The following is a 19,483-nucleotide window of genomic DNA, read 5'->3' on the forward strand; positions in this document are numbered from 1 at the left end:
GGGCACGCATTGCTTTACAGGGTTTACATTCATCCCGCGCCTGCAGTTTTGGATATGTGCATTACAGTACACAGAGGATGTCATCAACAGTATAAACACAGAGATCCTTTGTGCCTTCTGTTGCTTTGTGGTGGCTGCATGCTGAGATCCTGTGTGAGTAGACAGATCTGCATTGTGAGGCTGGAAGGCTCTCAGAGGATTTCTGACTTCTGAGGGTAGACCTAAACAGCTGCTTATGAAGGATAAAGCCGGGACTTCCTGTTCTTCTTTTCCCCATGGGCTCCCCCTCATCCTCTCTCTTCTCCTCATCCTTTCCTCTCCTCTCCTCTCCTCATCCTCTCCTCTCCTCTCCTCTCCTCATCTCCTCTCCTGCACAGACATATCAGGCCCATCTTGAGCCGTGGCTCCACATAGCATGGTTGAGATACCAGAAGAATCCCAACTATATACGTTTCATAAAGGCAGCTTTTGTCCTGATGTGTTTTTGATCGTCGTTTTGAGACGGAGCGATGATTTATGAAATGAGAGCGTCGCCTGGGGACCGAGCGTCCTGCTGGAGAGCACTTCCAGATGTTTGATTGGGTTAAATGGGATTATGAGGAAAGGAGTTGCAGGACCTCACAGTGAATTACTCACACACAAACACACTCTCTCTCACACATACACACACACACACACACACACACACACACACACACACACACACACACACACACACACACACACACAAGCACACACACACTCTGACACACAGATTTAGAGACCTGGCTTGGACCGGCCACCAAGGTAGGCCTTTTGATCTGTGATGCCAAACTACGGTACTGTTACCATAGCCTCTTCTACCTCCTGCTGATCAGGACCAAACAGGCACTGGCCTGTGGTTATTACGTTTTTAACTACCTATTGAAACAGATCAAATCAATTAAAATCAGTCTTTTCTGATTAGAATTTCTTCCCCAAAACCATTTTCTCAGTAGTAAAATAAAGACAACTACCCACTAAGATTATTCTTTATGAGCATGTACATGCAGCGAGCATATTTAATGATATATCTGCATGTGATGTCACCAACAGCCACAGATGCTTGTGAAGCAGGCTGAAAACACAGATGAAAAATTAGCAAATGTGGACTTGGGGGGGTGGAGAAGAGAGAAACCCACAGGTTCACTGGGTGTACTTACACATAGCCATAGGGGCAGGTCTTAGTGCAGGTCAGAGGTCGGCACTTGGGCATGGGGATGCTGCACTCGCACACCTCGCAGCCGAAATCGTCCCTCTCGTATCCCATCGGGCATTTCAGGGAACAGTATTTTCCCAGGTCGGGGCAGGAGTCATCTGAAAGAGTTGAGGGAGAGGTCATCTGATCATGGGCACAACAATCCATCAAAGGCATGAGCATGAGTTGCTACGAGGCATAAAGGCAGGAACATTCTTGTAAAGACTGCAGCCATGGACACAAATGAGCTGTCCTGAATGCGAACATGTCTTTGCTGATATCCAAACCGAGCGACTGTTTGACGTCAGCACGAGCGAACTCGTAGATACTACGTTGTTTGTCCACACATTTTAAGGCAAAGCTACAAGAGGCGGCATGTCGAGAAGTGTGTCACGTTCAAGCTCCCGCCAGTCAAACTCGAACCCTCTGGAGGAAAGTAAACTTACTGTTGAGACAGTGGCAGAGCAGACATCCGTTCCTGTCCTGTTGGAAGCCATAGGGGCAGTCGTTTCCTGAGAGGGAGCAGTTTTCCAGGGGAGGACAGAGCATGGGGCTGACTGTCTCGTAGGAAGGCTCTGGAGAAGAAAAAGAGATGATGGAGGATAAAAAGTTTGCACAAGACACAACGAAGAACAGATTTATTTTATGATTTTCTTTGTGTTTTTGATACGTGTGCCAGGATCCCCTCAGGTGTAACACCTCATCTGTGCTATTTGTGCCAACTGTAATAGCTACCTATTTACGGTGCTCCTATTCTGGAGTAAACAGTAATTACGGATAAATGCAGAGCAATTACACCAGGGTGGGTCGCACTGTAAGGGGGGATTATACCTTTCTTTCTTATTGTGTGGAACCGTCTCCTATTAATAAGTCAAATGCATCTGAAGAGCATGTTTTAGTTTTGGTTAGTCTACACGTGGAGATAACAGAGTGTCCCCCTGGACTGGAGACAGTGTCTAGCACTGCCCAGACTCGCTTGAATCTGGGCCAGCTCCATTGTGGAGTCAACAACAGCAGCGCACATGCACCGCGGCCATTCCCGTCAGACGCCCTCTTGCCACGTTCGTTGGGAGGAGCAGCCCAACGAGCTGTAACTAATTACGCTCACAAAAAAAAAAAAAAAAAAAAGGATCCACTTCAATTACGCAGCCTCCTGCCTTAAAAGCCCGGCGCAGCCTCGCACACACAGGTGGGTCTCATTTTGGCGGGCAACAGTAATAAAGGAACACAAAGAACCCTGCAGCTCGAAGAATGCTCCGTGGCCTCCCCTTTAATGAGCCCATGCTGACATGGCCTCTGTGGCAAAGCTGCGGGGACACAGGAGCCTCCTCCATGTGGTATGTGGGCTAATGTGTGCCTCACATAGATCCGGGTTATATGTTAAGATACGATAAATAATAAGAGACAGGCGGGTTTTTGAAGGCCTGCGCCGTACCTTCGCAGAAGGGACAGCACTCTCCGGGGATCTTGACCGGGTTCTGGCAGCTCTGTTTGCAGGCCATGGCCGTGCAGTGCGGCTCTCCGTCCACGCACTGGCAGAAGGTGCAGTCGTCCTCTTTCCACTGCTCCTCGTGGGCTCGCAGCTTGTTGTTCACCCAGCAGCTCGCCTTGGTGCTGTCCATCGACAGTAACTCCACATCTGGGGGGGGGAGATACACACTGAGGGTTAAAGAAGAAAATCAGAGGAAAGAGGAGAATCTTGGATCTGATTCTTAGCACAATCACATGTACAGTTTGGTTTGGCTGCCATGAGTGGAATTTAAAGCCATAGCTTCAGTCCATCCTCTACTGTAATTGAATTAACAGGAGACAGGCTGAGAGGATGCAGGATGCCCCATGAGTGAGCTAACAAGATATGCAAACTGGCTCATCACCAAGACCTGTGGAGTTGAATTTAAATGACTCATTTACATTTACGAGTGAGGAGAGGCCTCTGGCTGCGACGTACGGAGGGATTTAAGTTGAGACGAGACAGATGAGTTTCGGGGTATCACTGTGTCGTCCCGAGCGAGATTTGATCATCGGGACCACGGCGAGGGTGATGACATTCACAAGGGCCGGTCCCAGAGCTTGAAGTCATCCATGCGAGTTTCAGCTGTGAACCCTAACCCTGTATCACAGTATGATACAATAAATTTCACTCCAAAGCACTTTCAAGAAATGTTTTGATGTGTAAGCCATTAGTCTTAAGAAGGAACCATTAAGCAGCTCTGCTCAGCTTGAGGTGATGCACAGTGCCCGGGCCTTTTTTCCATTTACTATAAACAGTGTTCATTGTTTTTGTTCCACTGTTTATTGCTAACAGAGGCAGGTTAGAAGGTGGTCTCAGCATTATCCCTGCCTGACACAAAGGTGTATTCATATTTCTGCGCGTTTGCATGTTTTTGATGGGGCTTGCTGAATGCGTGTCGGAGGGCGAGGGGTTGCGCTGTTATGTACCCGGGGGTCCTGTTTGCCCTGTCAGACCCCGGCAGAGTTTTGGCCGTAGAGGTTCCGTCTAATCAGGCTGTGATTAACCTGAACAGCATCTATTTTTCTCTCCTCTGGTCTCTCTCTCTGTCTAACTGTGACACCTCCTGTATTCAGCACCACAACCCTTATAATAAAAACACTTTAAAGAAACACTGTGTAACTTTATGCAGAGAGACAGCTGATTGCTGCATCTCTTGGTATTTGAAAATCTGGAAATGAGACTCAACAATCAACAACCTTCACAAGCATTACTTTAAAAGTCACATCATGCCTCTGTGTGTCTGTGTGCAGCTCTTTAAGGAAAAGACAGCACCACACACTTCTAGCACTTCTAGTGGATCATAAGTGATGACTGAGATGGATAACTTTTGTAAGAGCCTTTACATTGTTTTTTTTTTGTTGTTTTGCATTTTTTTCCCAGAAAATTCTGCAAAGTATACCTTTAAAACAGAAATAACGATTAATGCAGCTTCAAGTGTAACCACAACCAGGTAACCTTAGATACGATGGTTGATCCAGATTGAGGGTATTTCAGCCAATGTTCTCCGCAGTGAACCGTACAGTAAGCGGAGAGCAGCTTTCCATAGGAAGAAGATGAAAGCATTCCATACCATCTGAATGCCTGCGTATTCCAGGTGTTCTTCCAACGGTGACCTGACATGATCTCCGACGCAGCCTCGCTCTTTGTCTTCTTCACTCACCGTTCACACGCCCGATCAACTGTAGCCGAGCGGGCCGAGGCCAGAACTGGCAACCGTCTGCATCTCCTGTCTTTAGCAGGCTGTGATGTGGTCGCCATATGGGCCATATCAGAGCTCCCAACATGGCTTTGAGCTCATGTGGGTGCTACCAGCTGTGCTATTTATCTATCTAGATTGCTTTAGTGGGAGTTCCCAAGTTTTCAGCCAACCAACTAGCTAACATTATATCTGAGCCGAGTAGAACAGCATTAATGTTTGCGCCCCATGCCGTCATGAACCTGAGCCTCTTGTCCGTGAGTAAATGCACGCTTCCTCCTGCGTAGTGATATGGTTGCCGGGTGTTTTTTGGCAGAAAGAAAACAGCTCTGACATTAAACTTTTTACAACAAGATCTGTGGATAATCTTGAGTAACCGGGTCACAATTTCTGGAAAGATACACTGTGTGCCATCATATTTCAGAGAGAAGGCATCTATATCTCCATAATTCAGCAACTCATACTTAAAGAATCTTGATGGATCAATAGCAATACAGGAAACTGGAGAAATATGTACTTTTGTTTCTGGGGTGAACTATCCCTTTAAAAAAATCCAAGACACTACCGTGAATCAAACTCCACCTGTTTTAACAGTCTATCGTTTGGCCAAATTAAGAATTATGTTGTTATATCTTAACAGAATAAAGGTTAAATAATAATAATAATAATAATAATAATAATAATAAAAGGTAAATGTGTGTACCTATGCAGACGGGACAACACTCGCCCTCAGGAATGTAAAAGTTTTCACAGTCCAGCTCAGCGCACTCTGCCTTGGAGCAGAAGGAGATCCCACCCCGGCACTGACACAGCCAGCAGGGGTCCATGCGGTACACCTCGCCCTCGGAAAACTCCTTCCCATTGTGGACACACTTGGGAGAGACTACGGAGGAGAGACAAGGGAAAAGAATGATCAGACGGATCAAACCGGGCACCATGTGCGGATTGTGACGCTTAGCACACGGGCAGGTGTCCGTCACATTCGGCAGAGATTAACACACGAATTTTGTTTTCGTGACCGCGTGACAGACGAAACACAGATTTTAATCACAAACGTCAAGGCTGATCGGTGAGAGACTTTCACAGCTGTATACAGCGAATTACAAATCCGTAAACATCCATTCATTTTCCACGATTGATGGAAATGTTTATCTGAACCAAATGGTGCCGAGGTGAAAGCCTGTAGGGAGGAATGGCATTCATCAGACAATGAAGCCAAGTCCGTGAGGAGGAATTTCACAGGGATCTATCAAGTATTGAAAAGGCGTTGGGCTCTTGCACTGCCGAGTAAAAGAAAACAGTAGTGGGTCTGAGGCTTTGGCAGAATCTGGGCTCAGTGTGCTGGTGGCAGGTGGAGTGAATCAGTACTCCAGACTGCCTTTTCTAGAAGCATCCAAGCACTCAGAACCTGCTCCCTTTTACTGTGAGATAAATGGGCTTAGTTACAGCACCGCTGGAAAACCTGAGTCTGGTCTCGTTCACAGAAAACGGGCCGCGTCAAAACACTTTATTTTCACTTTTTACTTGACTCACACTAACTTACAACAGTTTGCTGCCAATCCTGCACTCAAAAGGGCAACAATTATTGCAAAAAAAAATAATAAGAGCCTTTCTCCTCAAATTGGTCTCCCTAAAACGTTTTGTTGGACTGTGAAAAACTGCCTGCTATTGTTAAGTGACTGTGCTCTTCACGGTGCATTCAGGGGCTGCTTGTAAACTAAAAATGTGTTGCATTTCACTCCCATCCCACTTTTCACTGCGCTGGTCTGAAGAGAAGAGTTTTTTAGTGACTCATTTGCTTTTGTTTACATAGTAAATATATGTAATGGATGTGAGTGATGGCTTTGACGTAATGGAATTATAGTCTTGTTGAGATTCTTGTTCAACACCCCCAAAAAACAAAGGAACAAACAAACAAACAAAAATCAAGGTCTGAACTGAACCATGGGTTTGGAGAATCATTACACGCCGAATATGTGTTTGTAAAGTTTTTTAAAAAGCTAAAAGACATAATAATAACATCCTCAGTCCACATAATGACACAAACATAATTAATCGTTTAAAATTAATGGTGGTAGTTTTTATAGCCGCGGGAACAGGAAGATTACAACACGACGTCCCAGTGGGTAATGCTCGATTACGTCTTCAAATGTACCACGGCGGTTTGGGTGACTCATCGTTCGGAGATCTCAAGTAACCACACACTAACTTTTCATCAAACACACTCCAACATGAGGGAGGTGAGGCAACGTGGTTATGTAAGAAAGTCTCCACAATCACAGATGAGTAGCTGCACTAGTTAGGCGAGTAAATGCATTGCACAGATGCAAGCAGATGTGGGGCCAGCGGTTTTCCCCATAAACGAGAGTGGAGGCTGGTGGCCGGCATCTGCACGCCTTTGAGCGCAGACTCAAAGCGTCCGCGCCGATGACCCCCGCGCCTTCCCGACGAGCAGCGCCGCGCTCTAACGCAAAGCAGGTGGGCCAACTTAGCTGAAAGCGGAGCGGGGATTTGTTGATCTTTTATTCTCCTCCTCGCCGTCTTTGTGTTCCCTCCTCCTCAGTCCTCCTGCCGGCCTCCGCTCTGCGTGCGTGCAAAGCCAAGCAGAGAAAATGCAATAAGCACTCTAGCTGGCCGAAATCAAAAGGCGCGGCAACGTTTTCTAACGCTCGCAGAAGCAATAGGAAGTCACACGAGGGGACGCTCGCATGTGATTTCCGCAGTGTTTGTTAATGGTAATCCCTAAAACAACTTGCGGCACCGAGTCTAAATTCCAGTCATGCTTTGTGATGTTCAGTCTTCTCTAAATTGAGGTGAGGATTGGATGCGGAGATGGATGGGCCATAAAACACTGACCCCAGGCAGGTCTAAATCATTCATAATGGACTGTCATACTGGCGCTTCTTGTGGTTTAGAGGCGAATTAGGCAAAACCACAGAGGGAAGCATGACTTTCCCCAGGGAGGAATAGTGGCAGGATTTATTAAAATCATTTTTTACAGACTTTTGATTAGTTCCGAATATTAAATGACAATGTAGAGATATACATTTTGATTAAGTCCCTAACATCAACTTTCTGAGAACATGGTTGTTGTGTGTTTTTCTTAGATGAGCCCTGAGAACCATCGGTGTGACGATCTCAGCCCCGAGCCCAGGCGGCATCCAGAGGACGTATGCGGTGTATGTTACAGCTAACGTGTTGATAAACAACAGAGCGCGGCTAAACAGGATCTAACGGGATTATCTGTGACATCAGATGACATCAGGTCAGGACGGAGCTGCCAGGTTTAGTTTGCCACCCAGTTGCAGCCGTTCTCCGGCCAGCAGTGGAAAGACTATATCTGCGACGGCGGCCAAAACACACAGGTGGGATTTATTGTCACCGCACACACTGACCCTGACTAAATACGAGCCCTCAGCCAAGTGGGCAATGGAAACAAGTTAATCAGTCCAAGCCTGACACACGGAGACAATAGGGGGCCGTGCTAAAGTGTGTTCCATTAGAGAAAAGGTACGGTATTTGAGAGCAACCTAGACTTGACATGAATACAGTATGTGGAGCCAGTGCTTTTAGGGGCCGGGGAGGTGACTAGGGGGGCCCCCAGTGTGTGTCCTTGTCCGTGTCCCTGTCTGTGGAGCTTTCTGACACGGCGCGCAGTCATGCAGGCCTAACGGACGGTAGGGGCAGCACAAAAGGCATCAAGCCCCGGGCCCAAAGAGCAGCAGACACTTGTTATCAAAACACTGATCCCATGGCCCCCACGGCTGCCATTCAGCCCCCGCCGGCCTGCCGGACTCGATTACCCTCCCCACTGGCAGACTGGAGCACATAAAAAGCATTCCCATCAATGAACTGTTGAACCTTTTCCCTTTGGACGTGTGACCAGACAGGAACCCTTTGACACTGCACTTCTGTTGAGCAAATTCGTAGCCTAAGCACTTTTCTGGTCACTGGGCTCGTTAAGTCCATTAATTCCGGGACACGGCACTCATTTATGCATGTGGAGGGGCCAGAATGGGAATTTGTTCTGTTGGTAAAACAGCGAATATTTGTTGGGAGCACAGAGTAAACAGACCAATACCACAGGTCCCCTCCCTGCCTTCCTGACTCTCCTGGCTGCCTCCGGGCCACGTCTATATCATACCTGCCAACATAAGGCTGCGGAAAAGACGGAGACCACCTGCATATAACCTAACACCCCAGATTAACAGAATAAAGCAGAATTACATGTAATAAGTCTTAAATTCAGGGCTCACAGTAAAGTTAATTAGTACATAAAAGTGAAGCAAAGTGATTGAAAGCCAACATCTGAAATTAACTTTAAAAAAGGGGGAAGATTTGGAAGCATATTTCTTCTTTTTGGGACCCGTTTCATCAATTTCTTCAGCGGGAATCGGAGCGCAGCGTAGGGCTTAAGCGGGCGCAGCGATGAGTGATGCACATCAGGAGGGTCTTTTGTGCATGCAACAGGAGATTATACAGATTGGGAGCAAAGTGGGAGAACAGGGTTAGAAATGGGCGACTTCCCTTGAAAATCCGGAGTGTTGACAGGTATGCTCTGCATGTGATCTCCCTTTGCTTCGCTTTCCTTGCAGTTCCTCTTTTTTACCAGGTGAGAAAATGGTGCACAGGCGTATTTAAAATCCATTATATTTGCAATATTGCTTCAGGCAACAGTAAAAATCTGTGGATACACCCCTGAAAAAATGCCTTTGAACCATGGTCTTAACCCTGAGAGGCATTGACCCAGCCTGACAAAAACAGCCCAACAGCAATTATCCAATCAGCAGCTTTGCTTTTCATCTGTGGACATTTAGTCAGCAGGGAGGAAAGCCTTACTCTAAGGGAAATAATTGCTTCCTCAAAGGCGATGAATCTCACACCGACTGTGCCATTGCTACCCACTCCCAGCGGGAGGCCAATCGAAATGGTTTGTAGAGCGGCGTGCAGCTCTGTGTAATCACCTTTCTGGCACTCGAAGATGTCGCAGCAGTCTCCTGGCTGACCGCTGGCCTGGCTGAGCGGCACGGCGCGCTGTCCGCTCGGGCACTGAGGCTTGTGGCAGGCACGGAGGTCGCAGGTGCACTGGGGCGGCACAGAGGGGCAGCAGCCAGCAGGGGGCGTGTAGCTCTTGGTCAGGACTGAGCCCTTGGGGCAGGAGGGCACCTGCAGAGTGGGGCACGTCACTCCGGCGCACCGCAGCTCCTCTGAAACACAGACAAGGACGCACATTAATGCTAGTAAAACATTGGCTGCTTTTCGCTGTGACAGTGCCGACGCTGCTCTCCAAGAGCAAGTACCGGTTTTTCTGTGCATGTGTGCGAGGGCTGCCTGCTCTTAGTGTCAGCTAAGACACTTCAGAGCAGCGCTACTCGTGTTACGGAGTTCACACGGTTGGCCCAACACAAACCCCGTGCAGCCATCAGATCCCCACTTCAGTCCGTGACAGCTTCACAGCATCCTGCCAGAGAAGCGTGAGCGGCAACCATAGACACGACAAGGCTCCATGCGTATCCTGTCTGCGGGCCTCTGATCCCACCCAGCCTGGCTCGCAACCCAAACAGCCCCTCACGCTCTAAAAAGCAGTCATTAATACCAGCCAACCTTCAACAGAGTGTTTTTTTTTCTTCCTGCCAGTCTAGAATCTCCCCTTCTTCGCTAAGCATACCAGGTTGTGTTTGTCTATTCATTCACATAATAGCTCTGATACCCCTTGTTAGCGAGGAAAGGGGGTGCAGGAGGTTCTGGAAATCTGGGATTGGGGCTCAGGGGTGTATTTTGGAGCCTGTTCAGGAAAAGAAAAGTGGAGCGCCCCTCTGTGCAGACATTGTATGAGAACAGTAGCTACCTACAAAGATTGGATTACTCCGAACCAAAGACGTGTTTATTTTGGTTCTCAGTGTCGCTGTAATGTATACAGTGCAGGCAGAGGAGAAGGATTGCGGCGAAGCAGACTCGGGTCCCGTCCCATGATTGTCAATCACTAAGTCGTTTCCCAGATCCCCCCGCTGAAAGCACAGCAAACACACACTTTGTAGCACTCTGACAGCTGAAGAGGAAGAGCGGAAACATTAACATGCGCGGGGATGATGGATGAGAATGAGGATAATCTGGTAGTTATCCATGTAGTTTAAATCATCCCTGGCATTTAAAGGAGGAAAACGTGACAACAAATGACTGCCTTATAGGAAAGTTCAATTAAGGGGATAGTGATTTAGTTATTGGGAATGCTCGACGATCTTTGCATACGCAGGGTTTTTGAGGGGAGGAAATGATACGGGCTGAGGTTGCGTAACTGCGCTTGGGGTTTTGGTAGTGTTTCCAGAAGCCAAGTTCTGTTGATGGTCTTCCCAGACCGTTGCTGGCTCCACGGAGCAACACGAGTCTCTCAGAGGATGTGCCTCATCCCTGACATTTGAAGACCTGTAAGTGGATCCCTCTGGGTTTCGCCAAAAGACGGGGAAACCGAAGCGAGCGGTTCAGGGTCCAGACTTCCAGATCCTCCGATAATGATTCCTCATCTCAACAGACAGACCTCTGAATTACACTGTATACTGTCGAAAAGGGGCACTGTGTTGTTTGGGAGAAGAAAATTCTAATTCATTTTATTTGGACTATATTGGTGAGGTAATAATACAAACTCAGACATTTATCTTTTCCATAACCGAATAAACAAGATGTTGTCAGAGGAAAATAAGTTTCCCAGTGTTTAAAGCTAGAAAAGGTGGCAGGGTCCGCCAACTGTAAACAAGTCAAGTAAAACAGTATGAAATTGTGTTGCCCATTAAGGTCCGTTTGCTTATTCAGTTTATTCAGTCGAGAAAACGAAGAGGTTGTGTATTTAGTGTGTTTAAGAAAAAAAAATTCAGAAGATTTTTCTCTTCTGATTAGAATTTCTTCCCCGTAACTACATCGTCTTTGTTCCGACCCGATGCTCTGCTGGCGTCGCAGTTGAGGAGCTGTTTGATGTCTGCCTGACTCAGGATAAACATGGCGGAGAGGGGACTGTAAGACTGCGCCTGCTGTATTTCGGTGGGTGGAGGTAACATTTCTGACAGATGAAATTGAGGATAAGGGAAACGTTGAATTTTTCTGGCTCCAGATAAATAGAGCCGGAGTGTGAGGTATCTGTACTGTACTGTTTACTCAAGCAACCTGGGAACAGTGAGGGCCCACCACAAAGCTCTCATTGATAAACTTCGTGGCTGAATAGTGTCATAGAAAATGAGGGGAAAACCCCCAAATTAAGGGAGGCTGCGAGCCTTTTAACGGTTTTTGGCCTAATTCCTGCGCCGGAGTTAAATAAACTTCAGTTGGAAACGCTGATTGGCGAATGTTTTACTTCCAATAAAGTCCAAACGTAGTCTGCCGCCGCTGCTGTTGCTCAGCTGAAGACTGGTTTTGCATATGAAAACCTCACAGTGTTTAAAGCCATAGAGAAAACACCCTGGGACGATCCTGCACAACGTTCTGCACTGAAAAAACACTTTCCGCGAATTGTATGAGTCCCAGAGAAGGCTGATTACTCTTTCAGTTGTGATAATGGATGGGGTTAGAGTGCGCTGGGAAAAGCAGCTGGCAGACATACCATTGTCATTCAAATGAATAGAATTGTATCCATCCGTGGAAGTGGTCCAACCCTTGCAGGTCCAATTAATATAATTTTCCCGCTGCCGCATTTGTAAACACAATAGGCAGACAGGGAGGATGGAAAAAGTCAGCGGCAAATGGATTTTATCCTGCGCTGTTTGTGTTCTATCTCTGAGCATAAATGGCTGTAATTAGTGAGTCAGCAACCACTGAACCAATCTTCGTATCACAATGGTGGCCATACTCCAGCTTGCACAAACACAAAAAGCCTGATTTGGTATGCTTGATAAGTTCTCTGTGCAGATTAGGCAACACATGCACTTGTGCGACTGTAAGATAGCAAAGAATGGGAGACCTTTGACCTGCAAGAGGCACACACATACACACATACACACATACACACACACACACACACACACACACACACACACACACACACCTGACACTAGTCTGGAAGAGGCGAGGAACGGAAATTGCTTCATTACCACGGAATAGTCTCTTTTTTTAACAATGCATATTTCTGGCATCTCAGCAGCTCATTGAAAGAAAGAAAAACACCTCCTATCTAAATGGGTTTTTTCTTCTCTTCAAGCCCCGCTGTACAAGGAGCGCAGTCTTTCCCCGAACCAGAGCGGCTCAGCCAGGCAGAGGAGGCTGTGTTGACAGCCTGAGTTTACTCATGGAAAAAGCGCACAATGTGAGTTCTGTTCGCTGACTGACTTTGGAAGCAAGTCAGCTGAGAACAAAGCTGTCTCAGTCCAGCTGCCCTCCGTGGGTTTCTGGTCTGTCCTCAGGTTTTATAAAGTTGCTCTGCAAAGGGACACATCAGGGCCGTCTCTCACGTAAAGCTGTGGGGGCCTGGCCCGTCGCCCACCAGCAGTTACAGGCGAGAGAGTCGGCATTGTTCGCCGTGTGTATCAGCGTGTGTGAGTGTACGTGTGAGGAGCGCGGAGCAGGCCTGGGAGGGGGTCCAGGCCAAAAGGCACAGACGGGGTCACCGGGAAGAAACGCTCGGTGGGAACTTCACACCGTGGTGGGAAGCCTGAGGTAGTCGGGCGTAGGCATGCAAGCAGGCCTGCGTCTGCTGCCTGCACGCCTCGCTCTCTTGCTCTCTTGCTCTCTCGCTCTTTGGCTAAATATTTGTATTTCAAAAACGTGATCGCAGCGTCCTAAGTAACACCGCTGCGGCTGTGAGTGAGCATGTCTGGGTGAGGTAATGAGAGTGTCCACATGTAGGTGAAAATCTGCACATAGATTTTTCGTGTGTGTGTGTGTGTGTGTGTGTGTGTGTGTGTGTAGTTAGTGAACATAGAATGTGTGCATTCCACTGAAACACACCCTTTCCTTGCCGTCAGATGGCCAATAAGATTAGGCGCGCGGGACGTCTATCTGGCTGAAGGGCCCATCCCTCAAACGGAGATCGACAATCGTTATATCTACCCTCAAAATGCATATGAAAAGGGTGAGTGTGCTGTGCTGTGCTTTAGGGTAGTGTACATTATGCATAAAGCTGAACAGTTGTCACGTGCACTCAGAGGACACTCATCGGTAGTAAATATAGAAAACAATTCCATGGGGGGGCTGAGGTGTAGACAGATGTTAAATAAATTGTGGACGAGCCGGTTGAGTTATGTGTGGATCTTGGCCATAAGGATCTGTTCCCTTTCTGGGAACTGATTGGCTGATGATAGAAGAAATGTGCCTGTGAACAACAAGAGCTGGCTTAGGCTGCAGCCAGTGTGTCTTTGATTTCTTAATGGTTATGGCTGGGTCAACGACTGAGGTTTTAGGTCCAGATCTATTGAATGGGGTTAGGTTCGCACATGTAGGAATGCAGGAAGACTTCATGTGAGTGTGTCTCTTGGGTTTTCCTGCTGGCCTAACGCTGGCCGGTTTGGTCAGCGGCTGACCATGAGTAGCGAGTGGGCTGAGAGCAGTCCCAACATACCTTTAAGGGAAGTTCTTTGTCTCACAAGAGTTTTGTTTCCTTCTCTGAAATCACCACCTGCACACATACAAATAGTCACACGCAGGGAAACGAGCAGCTTGCGGTGTGCAACAGGGGCCGTCGCTTCCATGCACACACAAACAGACGTCTCGCGCCCCTGCCAGTGAGTGGCGGTCTGGCTCGGCCAGTAATAGCTCTGCCACAAAGAGGCTGCAGCCGAGCAGAACTAACAGGCCTTTCACAAGGGCAGAGAGAGGCAGGACGGAGGTGGCATAGGTGGGCAAGTGAATTTGTGGGCGCAAGGTCAGTTTGCGCCATTGCATCATAGTGGGCACCGTTTCATCGTCTGATGAACCGCCCATGAACTTCTACATGATTCTGCTCTATTCTCAGTCCACAAGGACAAATAAGTCGACAAACCAAGAGACAAATCACAGTTAATAATAATCACTTTGTCTGAGCAAATATTAGTATTAAGTGATGCCAGATGTATGAATCAGCTACACTGTCGACTTGTTCCTGTCAGTGAGCGGCAACAGGGGAATTCCTCTGAAACAGCAGTTAGGGGCCTTATCATGAATGAAATATGTAAACCAAGGACCCCGGGGCCTCTTCTTGACACAAATACCTCGACAAAATGTTATGATTTCCTATCTTCCCGCCCGCACTTATCACATCCTCTTTCCCTGACATGTGGGTGATACGTCTAGCACACCACGTTGCCGCCGATTGAACGTTCGCAGCCAAATTACATCAGTGGTTTTGTGCGCCAGGGAGAGAACGGGATCCCGCTGCTGCTACACGAGGCAGCATTAGGTGACTGAGCACCAACTGTGGTGAGGCAGAAAAGATGTTGAGTTTTAACAGATCACAGTGAGTCCCGGCAGAGGGATGAGCCGCTGAGTGCGTCAGACAGAAAGTGAGAGGCCAAACCGTTACCACATGTGAGATCTGAAGAAGAGAATCTACAGTATGCTCCTACTGATGTCTGTAAAGGGTTTCTGTGAAAGTGTTGGAACACAAGGTCGACTTTGAAAGTTGCATTATGTAAGCATTGGCCTTGTGTTGAATTCAAATTCCTGCCCCCCCCACAAAGAGGGGGGCAGCATATCATCAGAATAACTGCTAACTGCTGTTAACTGTAGGTGATGTTAACTAGTTAGTTCTGTTAGCCACCGTCCTATTAGCTCATTCTGGAGGTTGGTGTTGTTAATAACAGAGGAGGTTTTCAGGTCAGACTCAACACAGCCATTCTGACGACAGGGAATGAAGTACAGAGGTGATTTACGGGTATGAGAGAGATATGGCAGGTTCAGGCGAGGAGTGAGAGGGAGGATGGGTCTCAGTCAGTGCCCATTTACATTTACATTTAGGGCATTTTTGTCCAAAACGTCTCACAGTAATTCATACATTCGGTGGCTATCATACAAGGTACCATCCAGCACATCAGGGTTTAGTATCTTGCCAAAGGACACTTCCGCAAGCAGACCAGGGGGAATCGAACCAGCAACCTTCCGATAACAAGAACTTGGCTCTACCCCTGAGCAAAAGCTGCTATTTCCAGAGGCCTGAGCAATACTCTACTCTACCAGAACCACCCTGGCCTGTCCTGGTCTGAAGTCGTAGTGTTAGCGGTGTAAACATTGACACTGTCACGGTGCTCCGAGCTCCAGTTCGTTACGGCTAACTGTGCTAACAGCAGCTACTTAAGCAGCAATTCGCATCTACACTACCAATATGCTGCCCCCATTCAACAGGTGGCCTAACTCTTACATATTACACCTTTAACGATCAATGATTAAAATAAACAAAGGGTTTTAAATTATTAAAAATTATTATCTATTTTTATTATTTACATTATTTTCGATTCTCTCTTTCAAGAGAGAATCACGATGCATCTACGAAGCAATTTTCCCAACGCATGCAAATACAAATGGAGCGTTCAACCTCAGGAGCAGATTTACGGGATGCATTTGCTATCGCACATTACCAGGGCAAGCTACTGCAGATCTTAATAACTGCCTGTGTCAGGACAACAAGGGGTTGACGGACGCAGTCACTGCGGAGTCCAACAGGACTGAGCGAAAAAGGATCCTAACCACAGATTCCCAGTCTGGTCGCACAGGAAGCTCCTCCTGATGACAGACAAAGGAAAATCTCTGCCGAGACATCTACACAAACAAGATAATTATCACGCGCAGACACGTGTGCATCGTTCCACATGCACATGCATACTTGCAGACATAACAGACGCACACATCCTGGTCTCTTACTTAATGAGGGGCCATCAGAGAGGGTGGGTGTGTGTCGCAGCGAGAACTCATAAGCTGCTGAAAAATGTTGTTTACAGTTTTCACTGGTGTGAGTTTAAACTGTCATCCGTTTGGGCTCCGGCTTTGAAATGAGGGAGTTGCAAAACACAGTGGAGCAGATCTTTCATTGGGACACTAGACTTCAATGATACGTCTAAACAATATGATGTTTGATGAACACGCTTCCTGTGGGATTTACTGAAATAAATGACTCCAGACTTGTTCTGTGATAACCCTCTGTGTTATTAAATAACCTCAAGAAGTTCCTAGCGAGCTGCTCTCCATCCGAAATGTCAGCCAATTGCAAAGCAAAGGAGAACCTTGAGTCCCAGAGGAGAACAACATGTGGATAAAAACAAAGCAGTCACAGTCACATGCTTCGGACTTAATCTGTTCACCATAACACCGAAACCAGTTTCGCTCAGCTTTACAGCATGGTTTTTCCAGTTTTCTGGCTTGGAGAAAGCTCACTCAGTAAGATGAGGTTTACCCAACATACACAGGGGATCACTCACTGGCAGTCCTGTCCAATCTTGCAATCCAAGTCACTCAGGAGGCAGCCACCACTTAGCGCCTGTCTATCTACCAGTCACCTCACAATCCAGTTGAGGAAACTAAAGTCTCTGTGCCAATAACGATTTTTCACCTAGAAGTGTCAATCAGGCAGACTGCTAGGGCTGGAGGTAAACATAAATTCTTGGATTCTCTCAAATGATTCAAAGAATTTTTTTTTTTACCTCCCACACAGGGCAAAGCATTCATCCTACACACTCTATCCATCTGAATCACTCCATATTTCCATCATCAGTCTCAGCAGCTACTGGAGGCCGTTTCTGTTTTTGCTCCTCCGTCAGTCAGGTTCGCACCTTCTCTCTTTCACTCTTGTTTAATTTTCATTCCTTCTCTCCCTCCTCCCGTACCTGCCCCAGCCTCTGACTGTAACATGGAAAGTAGAGCTGCAATGATCAGTGAGTTGTCAATGATCAAATTAATCTGCAACTGATTTGATGATCAATCATTCAATCATTCTGATTTTTTCTTTTCCCTCAGCATGTTATATATGTTCTTGTGCATGTGAAAGTTTAAAATGGCAACGTTCGCGCCAACAGAAGCTCCTCTCTCCCGCAGAAAACACTGCTAATGAAAGCCTCATCAGTAGTCCCGCCTTTAATTCTGTGACTTCACTATTTCACATATTTACATAATGTATGTCTAGCAGTCAGTCTGGCATGTAAGAAATTGATTTAGCACAGCTGCTATCTTGTTGTTAGTGGTACTGGGTCAGGCGTGTGTGAGCTGACCAATCAGAGGAGAGTGTGTATTTAGCAGGGGTCTTAAAGAGAGAGATGCTAAGGAGGGGGAATACAGTGCTGTAACACTGTACAGTATGAGAGAACAGATTAAAATATATGATAATGATATGTCTCCGAAATAAATCGCATCTAAGAGATTTAAAATCCCTAAACTTTAAAAGGTCCCCTTTACTTATATTCAAAGGCGACCATATTTGGAGTCACAAGCATTTAATTGGTCTGCGCCAATATGCTTCCTTACACACATAATGAGCTTAGACATAAGGAATTCTGTGTTCCGCTGACAGGTTGTTTATACAAGAGGGCAAACTTAAGCAGCTTATATCAGTGTTTATATTAAAGGGGCAATATGTAAGAAATTTAGTTGAAAACCATCGCAAAGCAACAGAATGTGAATAAATAGCAGTTTTAACATTGTGATTGTGAACATTATGCATTGTGTGGCAGAGATATCTATTGAAGATCAGCATGCTAAACAGCTGGCCCCAGTCCATTCCGGTCCAAAATGTGCCATTTCAGTGTTGTAATTATGCCTTTTTTTCTGCAAAAATCATGTCAGATACATACTGAATAATGTTGTATGCCCAGCACACGCATGGTCCTTAAGTGTGGGCTGTAACTTTGTAGTTGCAGAATCTATTTCAGACTCCGGTATAAATCCCCACATCTTAACACTAAATAACTCGAGCTGAGTAAAGCCGCTTCTGGGCTGCCGTGTGGTTGTCAGTTCCAGTCGCAGGTCATTTGAAGGTTACCTGCGGCTTCCTGGCACTGGCTGCGGTTGATGTAGGCGAAGTGGTGATGGCAGCTCTGAGACTCACACACACAGCCCTCGGCGGTCAGGTTACACCCTGAGAACATGCAGGCCGGGTTGGATGGTCCCACATACTTCTCTCTGTGTCTGTCCCGGTGCTCGTGCCTCCGACCCTCTGAAATCCAGCCAAACACACACACACACACACACAGACCACTGTCATCAATGAGTCACAGACAATGGCACCACTCAGGGTGAGAGGGGAACCGCTAGACAAAGCTTTTAGCGTGTGTGTCATCACTATGATATGTAAGTAGCGTTAGTCACCTCAGAACCACATCTGTTATGGATTAGCTCCTCTCAATGGACAGCTTTATTCCCCCTAACTTCTGTGCTTGTGTGTCTGCATCTCAACATGTGTGCGTGACGGAGGGAGAGGGCTCACCTGACTTGCTGGCCTTCATGCAGGTTTCTTGGTCGGGGTAGGCGAAAGAGCCCAGGCAGGAGTGACGGGCATCGCACACGCACTGACCTCCAGCTCTGTCGCAGCCGGTCATCAGGGGACAGCGCTCGTCCTCCAGGCCTGCTTCTGGATGGTCAGGGAGCACTGCGGAGGACAGCGAGGCGAACGGGGGTCATGAGGGAAAAGAACACTGACTTCTCAATCTGGCTAGCTTGTCTATTCTAATTGGGAATAAAAAGACATTGGACAGGGCGTAATCACGAGGTGAAACGTGCCAGAAGCCGAGATTGGTTTCCCAAAAGTGCCGGAGGGTTAGCCAGCTTACAGGCCGTGTTGCAACACATCGCCCTGGCACCGTCATTCCTGAAGTGACCAGTGTATTTCTGGGCTGCTGTCCCTCCTCCCTCCTACCTCCTACCTCCTCCCTCCTCGTCGTGCCACGCTACTTTAGCCATTGAGCCCATTTGTTTGCTTTTGTTCCACAGCATGGGGCCCTCCCAGGGTCTCCATCTCTGCTGGTTGCTGGAACGCCTCTTCTGTACGCAGGCCACTTGCACCATACCCGCTTTATTGTTCCCAGTGAGCCTCACCCCCCTGGGAGGGCACCTCGAGGCTTAGCCCAGCTCGGATGAAAACTTTACCATGGGAAGGAATGTGTCCCGTTACTGCCATGTGGGC

At 47.3% G+C, this 19,483-nt stretch overlaps 1 protein-coding gene across 3 annotated transcripts in view; it reads right to left on the reverse strand.

Moving 5' to 3' along the window:
• Positions 1–19,483, reverse strand: part of crim1 (cysteine rich transmembrane BMP regulator 1 (chordin-like)) — a 36,410-nt gene that overhangs the window by 12,329 nt on the left and 4,598 nt on the right. For 2 of the 3 annotated variants that reach the window (XM_037072432.1, XM_037072430.1), the window contains exons 2-8: positions 18,788–18,949; positions 18,344–18,517; positions 9,390–9,632; positions 5,129–5,308; positions 2,652–2,855; positions 1,663–1,791; positions 1,182–1,335 (exon numbers count right to left, since the gene is read on the reverse strand). In XM_037072432.1, the coding sequence (XP_036928327.1) occupies positions 1,182–1,335; positions 1,663–1,791; positions 2,652–2,855; positions 5,129–5,308; positions 9,390–9,632; positions 18,344–18,517; positions 18,788–18,949 (1,246 nt within the window). The remainder of the gene's footprint in view (positions 1–1,181; positions 1,336–1,662; positions 1,792–2,651; positions 2,856–5,128; positions 5,309–9,389; positions 9,633–18,343; positions 18,518–18,787; positions 18,950–19,483) is intronic. The other variant, XM_037072431.1, reaches the window with a different exon arrangement.

Source organism: Acanthopagrus latus, chromosome 16 (assembly GCF_904848185.1).
Source record: "Acanthopagrus latus isolate v.2019 chromosome 16, fAcaLat1.1, whole genome shotgun sequence".
Taxonomy (NCBI): domain Eukaryota; kingdom Metazoa; phylum Chordata; class Actinopteri; order Spariformes; family Sparidae; genus Acanthopagrus; species Acanthopagrus latus.